Consider the following 10032-nt stretch of genomic DNA (forward strand, 5'->3'; position numbering starts at 1 on the left):
GTGGTGCTCCCCTCCCGGCTGCCACCCATCCCGGTGCTCCCCCATCCCGGTGCTCTCCCGGTCCTGCTTGCCGAGGCGCGGCCACGGCTCGGTGCCACGGGTCCGGTGCCCGCTCCAGGCAGCTCCCGGCTCCCGGCACGGCTCGGAGCGGGACCTCAGCGCCGGCAGCCCCGGCCCGGCGACCCCGCTCCGCCCCGCCGCGGGGGCTCACCCCGACCCCGAAGCCAAACCCGAGGCCCCCGGGCAGCCCCGCGGGGACACCATGGCAGCGGCGGACTGGGGGGGTGTGGGGCACCGGACGAACCGGGACAGTCAATGGCGGGGGGGGGGGGGCACCGGGGAGGCCCGTCCCGCCCCGGGATCACGGCCCGGCCCCGCCGCCTCCTCCCGACCGCCAGGGGACGCTCTGCCCCCGCCAGGCCCCGCCTCCTGCTGGCCCGGGGGCGGCGCTGCCGCAGGGCGCGCGGGGCCGGTGGCGGCGGTGGCGGCCATGTCCCGCCGGGGGCCCGCTCAGGTGAGGGCCGCGCCGCGCCGCGCCGGGCCGGGTCGAGCCCAGCCCAGCCGAGCCGGGCCCAGCCGAGCCGGGCCCAGTCGGGCCGAGCCGGGCCGGGCCGGGCCAGGCCCCGAGCAACGCCAAGGGCCCGGGCTGGGCCAGGGCCTGGAGAACGCAAGATCCCGCCGGCCGGACCCGCCCGGGCCCAGCGCCACTGCGACCCGCGCCGGCCCCACAGCCCGGGGGGGCCTGGGGGTGGGGGGATCCCCTGGGGTGCCGGTGCCGGGGGATGGGGTGGTCCCCAGCGGGGCCAGTTCACGGGGAGGGGCCCCGGGGATGCTGGTCGCCGGGGTGGGGGGGCGGGGGGGCGACCCTTGGGGTGCCGGTCCTGAGGGATGGAGGAGTCCGGGGCGGGGAGGAGCAGCCAGGGCCTGGCGGGTCGGGTTGTGGGTGCTGGGGGAGTCCCTTGGGGGTGCTGGGGGGACCCACAAGTGGGTCCCCAGGGCTGGGGTCTCCGCTGCTGCCCCTCACCTATCCCCCCCCCCCCAGGACTCGGGCACCCCCAGGCGCAAGGCGGGGCAGGCCATGGGGCCGCGGGCCGCGGCGGGTCAGGCGAGGGCCCAGCAGCTGCAGGAGCTGTGGAGCCGGACGGAGAGGGCGGAACGGAGGCTGCTGGCCTGCGAAAACCTGGTCGGGGAGCTGGGCAGCAACCTGGCCGCCCTGGGCAGCCTCCTCCAGGACTACGGGCACCTCCAGCAGCGGCTGGACAACGTGGAGAATCTCCTGAAGAACAGAAATTTCTGGATCCTGCGGCTGCCCCCCAGCTCGCAGGGCGAGGTCCCCAAGGTAACGGCGTGCAGCTCGGCCCCTGGAAGCGCTGGTGCCACCGCCGTGGCTGTGGAGGGGGTTTAGGAAATGCTGGAGCGGTCTCAGCAGTGGGCTCGGGGGCTGAGCACCTGTGAGTCCTGGACTTGCCACTCACAAGCCCTGATCTGTGCCTGCCCTGAGCGCCGGCAGCCAAAGCCAAGCGCTTCCTTGCGCGTGTGTGATTTCCAGTTACCAAATCGCATCAGAAGTCACCAAGCACTTAAACCTGTGATTCCAGGTACCGGTCACGTTCGATGACATTTCAGTGTACTTCAATGAGCAGGAGTGGGAGAGGCTGGACCGGTGGCAAAAGGATCTCTACAGGGCTGTGATGAGGGGGAACTATGAGATGCTCATCTCCCTGGGTAAGGCACAGGGTTTGCACCTCCGGGTGAGCTTCTCTTGCGGGTGGGCTGGATGGACGGCTTCCCCCCGCCGAAATGGAGGGGCTGGAGCACCCCCCTGTGAGGATGGGAGAGTTGGGGGGGTTCAGCTGGAGACGAGAAGGCTCCGGGGAGACCTTGGAGCGGCCTCCCAGGACTGAAAGGGGCTACAGGAAAGGGGGGAGGGACTCTTGATCAGGGGGTGTAGGGATGGGATGAGGGGTAACGGTTTTAAACTGACAGAGGGCAGATTTAGATTAGATGTAAGGAAGAAATTCTCCCCTGTGAGGGTGGTGAGGCCCTGGCACAGGTTGCCCAGAGCAGCTGTGGCTGCCCCCTCCCTGGAAGGGTTCAAGGCCAGGTTGGACGGGGCTTTGGGCAACCTGGGCTAGTGGAAGGTGTCCCTGCCCGGGGCAGGGGGGTGGGACTGGGTGACCTTTAACGTCCTTCCCAACCCAAACCATCCCATGATTCTGTGCAGCCCAACATCAGTTGGGTCTGGCTGGGTGGGGCTGGATGCCTGTAGCTAACAGCCTCTCCTGGGCAGTCAGACCCACGTGTCCTCCCTCCTTCCTGCTTGTAAGCAATGAACAACATCTGCAAGAGATCTGTAGTAAATAATAGTAGCAATAATAATACCAGCAGTATCAATTATAAATATCCATGTGACATGCTGTTCCTAGTGACCACGTAAGTGGATTTCAGGGTCAGGAACCATCATGATCTTCCAGCACAGTTTAGGAATTAATCTGGATGAAGTTTGATAATTGCACCTTAAACTAGTTCTTGCTTTCTGTCTGTTGAGCCCCTATGTAAAGTGACAGGGACATTTCCATCTGCCTTGGTAAAGAACTTGGTAAAGAATCATGCTCGGTGTTTCTAAGGACACGCAGTGTGTTCTTGGCGGACTTGGGCTGTAAGATATTCCCCACGAAAAGCTGCGTCTTGGGCATGGCTAGTAACATGCGGCTCTGTGCAGCTACTGAAGTTGAGGCTTTGCTTTTCTCAGTAATATTCTGTAGAAACAGAACAAACTTGTTCCTCTTGTCCATCTGACACAGACATCTCTACAAAGCAGGAAGTTTTCTGTCCCTGTACCAGAACGATAGCTCAGAAGAAGTGACTGCTAAAGTTGAAATGGGAGGAAAATGTTAAAGACAAAGCCTTTCCCTCTCCTTTGAGATTTTCGTTCATGTTCTCCTATTTAGATTCTCTCTGTCCTTGAGCCACAGCTGTGCTCAGGGTGGATCCTGCCACAGGCCAAGCAAGCAGCACCACCTTCTCGTTAGAGCGTGGATAATATATTTGTGTGTGTCTGTCCTGCCTGCTGGCTCTGGGCTTAGGGAGAGAAGGGTCATGCAGAGTTTGACAGAATCAAGGTGTAGCCAGTTCCTAATAAAACCCGCTGTCCTCTGTCCCATGCGCAGACTACGCTGTGTCCAAGCCTGACATCCTCTCCCGCATCGAGAGGGACGAGGAGTTCTGTGTCCAGGATGGTCAGGAGGCCCCGCAGACACACATCCGAGATGGTCAGGAGCCCCCCCGGGTGTGTACCAGCGAAGAGCAGGAGCCCCCGCAGTCACCAGAAGAGATGGACCAGACGGAAGAGGCTTTGGGAGAAGATGAAGTCCCCATGGAAGCTGACACAGGTGGGTTAGGTGGGTGCCAGGAGGAGGCAGTTCCTGTCCCAGCTCTGTCAGGACATGGCCCAGCAGTGTCTTTGTTAGAAGTGAACAACTCTGAGGGGCTGTTGACTACTGACTAAGCCTCCACGGAGTACACTGGATCTTTCTTCCAGTGTTTGTGCTTAGTCACATGAATCCCGTGGAGAAAGACAGACAAGGCCTGTCAGGAGGGGCTGGGGTGGAGTCTGAAGCGGTGGGGCAGACCTCTCGTGATGCCTTTCAGTCCTGTTTCTGGGCAGTTTGGCAATCCTTTGTCACCTGACTGTGTGCATGAGCCCTCTGGCTTCCAGAGACAGTCCTGCTTGCCTGGGTGAGGGAGGAGGCGTGGTGGGAAGTGAGGAACCTGGGAAGCTGCAGCGCAAGGAGGAGGAGGCTGGAGCAGCTCTGCTGGTGCTGGGGAGAGCAGAAGCGGGCAGGAGAGCCTTGGGCCATGGCATGGGAGTGTTAGAAAAATCAATCGTTAAAGAGTGCAGAGGTTGGGCAAGAAGGTAGGAGACACTGGAAAGGGAGAGGCAGACCCTGACAGAGCCAGGAGAAGAAGAAATATGTGGGCAGAGCTTGATTGAGAGCTCTTCCCTGCAGGACTGAGGAGCTGGGGGCTCAAGAAACCCCAGGAGAGCCTGGGTGAGCACTGGCAGGGGCAGAGGGCACGGCAGGCTCTGTCCTTAGGGGAGTGTTACCCACAAGTGACAGGAGCCCCGAGTGTGTGTTTGGGGGTTGGCTTCATAGAATTGTAGAATACCAGCTTGGAAGGGACCTCAGGGATCATCTCGCCCATGTCAAGTGCTCCTGGGAAGAGAGGAAAAGGATGTTACATAGAGGCTCTCCCTCTCCTTCGAGATTTTTGTTCATGTTCTCCTATTTAGATTCTCTCTGTCCTTGAGCCACAGCTGTGCTCAGGGTGGATCCTGCCACAGGCCAAGCAAGCAGCACCACCTTCTCGTTAGAGCGTGGATAATATATTTGTGTGTGTCTGTCCTGCCTGCTGGCTTTGGGCTTAGGGAGAGAAGGGTCATGCAGAGTTTGACAGAATCAAGGTGTAGCCAGTTCCTAATAAAACCCGCTGTCCTCTGTCCCATGCGCAGACTACGCTGTGTCCAAGCCTGACATCCTCTCCCGCATCGAGAGGGATGAAGAGTTCTGTGTCCAGGATGGTCAGGAGACCCCGCAGATACATGCTGGAGATGGTCAGAAGCCCCCGCAGACAGACATCCCAGATGCTCAGAAGCCCCCGCAGATACACATCGGAGGTGATCAGAAGCCCCCGCAGACAGACATCCCAGATGCTCAGAAGCCCCCGCAGACCAGCATCCCGGATGCTCAGAAGTCCACACAGACCAATGTCCCAGACAGTCAGGAGCCCCCACAGGCACCGGAAAAGATGGACCAGAAGGATGAGGCTTTGGGAGATGATAAAGTCCCGACGGAAGCTGGCGCAGGTAGGTTGCGTGGGTGCAACCCACGGGGTAGGACTTACTTCCCTGGGCTGTTCCTGTCCCAGCAGCATCTGTGGGACAGGGCATGGAAAGTCACCGTGCTTAGAGGAGCGTCAGCAGGGAAAGGCAGAAGTCCTGGGGTGTGTTGTTAAGGGGTTTGAGGGCCTGAACAGAAGGAAATAAGGGGATACTACCTGTAGAGTGGGTGGGAGGATTCTGGATGGATGAGGTTGCTCTGCAGAGATGACAGCACACGGCACCTTGGTGTCTTTCCTCCCAGCCCTTCCTCTGCTCTTGGTCCTTGTGAGTAGCTTCACTCCAGTTCCTTCCAGCACCTCACGTGCTCTCCATAGAATCACAGAATCATTTCAGTTGGAAAAGGCCTTTAGGATCATCGAGTCCAACCATTAACCCAACCCACGTCCACCACTAAACCGTGTCCCTCAGCGCCACAGCTACATCTGTTAAATACTTCCAGGGTTGGTAACTCAACCCCTCCCTGGGCAGCCTGTTCCAGTGTTTGATAACCCTTTCAGTGAAGAAATTTTTCCTAATATCCAATCTAAACCTCCCCTGGCACAACATGTCATAGCTTTTTGAGCCGCAGCTTTCTCTGGCTCTTCAGCATGCTCCCAACACATCTCCGGTTAGTGTCACACCAAAGCAGGAAGATGTGAGCTCTCCACAGGTCTTTAAAATCGCTCTTCTCTGCAAACAGAACTCCCCATCCTGGTGATGAATGTCATGTCCCTGAGCGCGCAAAAACAGAAGCTGCACAGGGAAGACCGTCCTGAGACAGAGATGGAAGAGGACCCGGCTGAGTCCCACGCCGGTGAGTAACCCTGTGCAGGGGAGACACGGGGAAGCAGCTCCCAGCTCACTAACGTGCTTGAAGTGGGGAGGGATAAGAAAGTTCCAGGCCTCTTTCAGGCCCGAGGCTGATGGAAGTGAAGAGCTTGGAGTACCGCAGGCTGCTGCTCTTCAACAGTCTTTTTTCCTGCTACATCTTGTGGCTGTTGGTGGTGTCGTGGTTTTAGAGGTGGATCCCTTCGTGCCACCAGCCCTGACGGTGCTGCAGCAGACCACAGCCTGGTTCTTCCTGGGAGCAAGATTTGCCCCCTGAGACTGCGTTGGGTTGTTTGGGGCAGGACACTGGTGGCACCTGCACCTTTCCAAACCATGTTCTCAGATTTGGTAGCTCCGTTATTGCTAAAAGCCTGCTCAGAGCTTCGGGGCTTAACCACAGCCTGGGTTTGTCCTGGGAGCGCGAACGACCAACGCCTGTGTTGTTCCATTTCAGGTGAAGATAAAATGGCGTGCGAAGGGGCTTCTCCTGAAAACGCCAAAGTGAAGGAAGAGGAGCCTGCGGCGCTGCAAGAGGTTTCTGCACCCTCTCCCAGCCCAGAAATCCAGAAGTGCCCCAAAAGCGAGCAGGCCAAGGCCAAGAGCAAGAAGAAGCCGAGCAGATGCGCGAGCAGCAGCCTGCTGATGGGCAACTGTCGGCGCGGCTACGTGCGCGAGTGGGCACACCCCTGCACCGAGTGCGGGAAGCGTTTCCGTCTGAAAATCAACCTCATCATCCACCAGCGGAGCCACGCCAAAGAGGGGCCCTACGAATGCGCCATGTGCGAGATCAGCTTCGCGGACAAACGCCACCTGGACCTTCACCAGAGCATCCACATAAAAGACAGGGCCTTCGGGGCCAAGGTCTGGGGGAACGTCCACCCCGAGCTGAGGATCCGGCCGAGGAGGAAGCTCTGCGGGACTCTCTGCGGCGGTGCCCACGGCCTGGGCAACGGGACGTACACTGGGGGGTCCTGGCTGGGCCGGGCCAACGAGGAGCTGGACAGAGGGAGCCTGTCCAGCGCGTGTCTTTCCCGACAGCAGAGCCCCAAGTCTCGTCGGAAGTCTGTACCGAAATGCAGTTACTGCAAAAAGAGTCTCTCTTGCTTCTCTTCCCTTCAGCGGCACATGCAGACCCACTTGCAGGACAGACCCTACTGCTGCGCTGCCTGCAAGAAATGCTTCACCCGCAGAACTCACCTCTTGCGCCATGAGAAAATACACGACCGCCAGAAAGCCCTGGCTGCGCTCCAGGAGCCCGCGATGGCGACGGCCCAGCCCGCCGCCGTCTTGCCAACGCCCCAGAGAGTCCCGGAGGCAACTGCGGGCGGGAGCGTTCCTCGCTCACCAGCCCAGGCATCCGAGAGAAACGTTAGCCCTGCGGCCACCGCAGCCAAAGCGGCTCCTGCAAACGTGCTCCTGATGGGGCCTGTGGAACTGGGACCGGCGGGCAAGAGCTGCCAGGCCCACGGCTCGGCTAGACTAGGAAACGGGGCAGCGGTTTCGGGGGCGATGGAGAAATGACAGCGGGAGAGATCTGAACTGCTTGTGTCCCTGGAGAGAAACTGCGTGAGCGTTGATTTTGCACGTGGTGGAGCACTGGGGTTGTGAACCATCTGGCCACTGGATTTTAGCAGCTTTCCTGAATTATAGAAGGAATCACAAGCTTGGATAGCACTACAGAGAGCATACTAGAGAAGCTTCCAGTGATCCAAAATGCTTTACCATTCCTCAGACTCTCGTGTCTGCTGGCTGATACACAAAATTTTCCCAAGCTGAGCTCACCCATTACTTGATGCTGGAGCCAACCCCTCCTGTTCAGAATCACAATTACACGGTGAAGAGGACAGAGAGAAGGGAATCAAGCTGGTGAGCCAGGCAGGATCCCCAAGGAGCTCTTTGCTTCACTGACCGTTTCTTGACCAAGACGCTGGATGAAGAGAGCGTGGCATCTCCGAGACCCCCTCGCGTCCTGGCCACGCTTCTTTAATAACCCACCCTGGTGAGGAAACCTGCTGACCCCTCGATCAGGTTGGGAACGCCCGAGCGTTGTGTTAGATCTGTAGAACAACTCAAACCACAATATTTTTCTGCTTGTGAGGGTGCTGCGGGTGTTTTGAGGTCCCAGCAGCACCCCTTCCTTCAGCTCGCCAGAGCCAGAAACACCCACGAGAGTTCATTCCCTCAGGACCAGCCTGCACAGATGGAGAGTCACTTTAGAAATTCTTCACGGGTAAGATGAACCCTGCGCTGCGGCAGCAGTCCCCGCCAGGACCCGCCTCGGGGCTCAGGGGCATCGGCTGCTGCACGTCGACGCTGGCTGGTGCGCGGGAGCGGCCCCGCTGCGGCAGGAGGCCCCCGTTCTCAGAACTGCAGGTCGTCTCCGTTTAGTCATGTGCGAAATCCCACCCTAACTGTGGAAGAGTAGTTCTGCTAGCTACCTCAAATGTCCTGGGGAGCGGGACCTGCCCAGAGGGATACTGGAGCCCGGTAAGCGATGAAAACCAGGCCAGGGGTGGCTCCGGCATCCCCAGGAATTGCTGGACCCGCGCGCGTCCACGGCCAGAGCCCTGTGTGCGTCACCCGCGCTGCTGGGACACATGAATTATGTACAGGGAGAGGAGACCGGTCCTGGCGGCACCGCTGTGCAGAGCAAACAGAGCAGCTGTCGGGACGCTTTGAGTTTAGTTTTCCAGGTGGTTTTTTTTTTTCATTGTTTGATGTAATTATTTGACATTGTTAAGTCCCTGTCCCTCTCTGGGCAGGGAGCGTGCGGAACCCATTTGCTTATCCCACGTTTCATTCCTGGCCACTCACAAGCTCTGGCGGGCAGCGGGGGCGCTGCTGTGGGCCGCGTGCTTTGTGCACCGAGGAAATGGCCGCATCCTGCCATCATCCTCGGCGCTGAGCGAGGGACAGCCGTGTCCGAGCTGCTCCCGGGGCACAACATCCCGCTGCTCCTCTGGGCTGGCTTCACTCAGTTCCTGTCCCCTGGGATTGCAGTGCAGAGCGTGCCCGGACATGGTGTGAGAGGGTGACAGTGGCAGCCCCGTGTCCCCGAAGGGACGGCGTTGCCTGCCGCCAAGGATACAGGGGCGGTTGATGCCTTACGGTGGCGGTGACGAGCCATGTTCTGGCACAGGCTGCAGTGACCGAGCTGGTTATCCCTGCCTGGGTAGAGATCCCAGTGACCCCCAGTTGATCCCAGTGACAGGAAGCGGCTGGTGTGACGGTCTTGCCGGTGGGCAACACCTCTGAGGCCGGCGTGGGTGGCGTGGAGGGGCCGGCCTCTCCCTCGGGGTGACTGCCCCAACCAGGGCGTTTCTTGTAAGGCTCTTGTGACGGGGACCAGTGTTTCCTGTGAAATCCCAGATCCCTTTCTCAGGCTGTGGAATCAATAAAGTATTTGTACATCCGCTTGCTTGTGGGGGGGCTGAGCTGGCACGCCTGCGCGCTGTCGGTGAAGGGGTAACCCGTATCGGCTCAGGCAGAGGGCAGCTTCGGCCTGGGGGGGCCGTGGGGGTCACTGCCACAGCACCATCACCCTGTTCTGCCTGCGGTGGCCAGCCAAGACCCTGGGGAATGTCCCAAGGGTGAACGTGGCGCTGTCACCCACCATTGCGCCTGGGCTGGGAGGGCAGCAGGGCTCCCCCGGAGTGGGGCTGTGCCTGGGGCAACCAGACCACGAAGCCCTGTAGCCTCCAGGAGAGCCTGGGCCCGACCTCTGTGCTCCCTCCTGGCCCTCTGAGGAGCCCCTGAGACACCTCTGTGGCCACACAGGACCATGTGGGGAAACACTCTGGCCCTTTGCCACCATCCGGGGCCTTGCTGGACACCCCCACCCAGTACAGCCCAGTCCCTTGGTGTGTGCCCCAGGGCTGGACAGAGGGGCAGGATCCCCCCGCCCCCAGCAGCCACAGTGCTGTGCCCAGGGCAGCCCAGGGCCCCCCCCAACTCCCACCACCCCCGAGGCTGCACTGCCAGCACTTGACATGGCTGCCGAAGCTGGGGGGGTGCCCTCAGTGGATATGGCCTCCATGTGAGGGTGGAGCTGGAGGCAGGGGCGTCCCCGGGGTGTTGTCACGCACCTCATATCACCCTGGGTGTCACCCACGCACCCCAGGGATGTCATCACCAAAAGCGAGGGGATGCGAGCGCACCAGCGGGAGGATGAGTGGCCAAGGGGACTGGGGAAGGGCGGGCGATGGAGTGGCCCTGACCACCTTGGGCAGGGCTGCAGGCAGGAGGGGGGTATCACTGTCCTGCTAACGCGCCCTCAGCGCTGCCAGGGAGTCCCATGGGGCCCGGGTCCTGCAGAGTGGGGC

At 60.3% G+C, this 10032-nt stretch overlaps 1 protein-coding gene across 1 annotated transcript; it reads left to right on the forward strand.

The window, feature by feature from the left end:
- Positions 1 to 464: 464 nt before the first annotated feature.
- On the forward strand, positions 465 to 9124 carry LOC141931768 (uncharacterized). The gene is made up of 7 exons (XM_074844322.1): positions 465 to 514; positions 1043 to 1339; positions 1599 to 1725; positions 3171 to 3392; positions 4514 to 4867; positions 5583 to 5696; positions 6165 to 9124. The coding sequence occupies exons 1-7, from the start codon at positions 491 to 493 to the stop codon at positions 7229 to 7231; spliced, it is 2205 nt and encodes a 734-aa protein (XP_074700423.1). The 5' UTR covers positions 465 to 490; the 3' UTR covers positions 7232 to 9124.
- The last annotated feature ends 908 nt before the right edge of the window (positions 9125 to 10032 follow it).

The sequence above is a fragment of the Strix aluco genome, chromosome 1 (assembly GCF_031877795.1).
Source record: "Strix aluco isolate bStrAlu1 chromosome 1, bStrAlu1.hap1, whole genome shotgun sequence".
Classification (NCBI taxonomy): Eukaryota; Metazoa; Chordata; class Aves; order Strigiformes; family Strigidae; genus Strix; species Strix aluco.

Coding starts and splice junctions, on each gene's coding strand:
- LOC141931768 (XM_074844322.1), top strand. CDS start 491: ATGTCCCGCCGGGGGCCCGCTCAG. Junction 515..1,042: donor CCCGCCGGGGGCCCGCTCAG/GTGAGGGCCGCG, acceptor CCCCCCCCCCAG/GACTCGGGCACCCCCAGGCG. Junction 3,393..4,513: donor CCCCATGGAAGCTGACACAG/GTGGGTTAGGTG, acceptor TCCCATGCGCAG/ACTACGCTGTGTCCAAGCCT.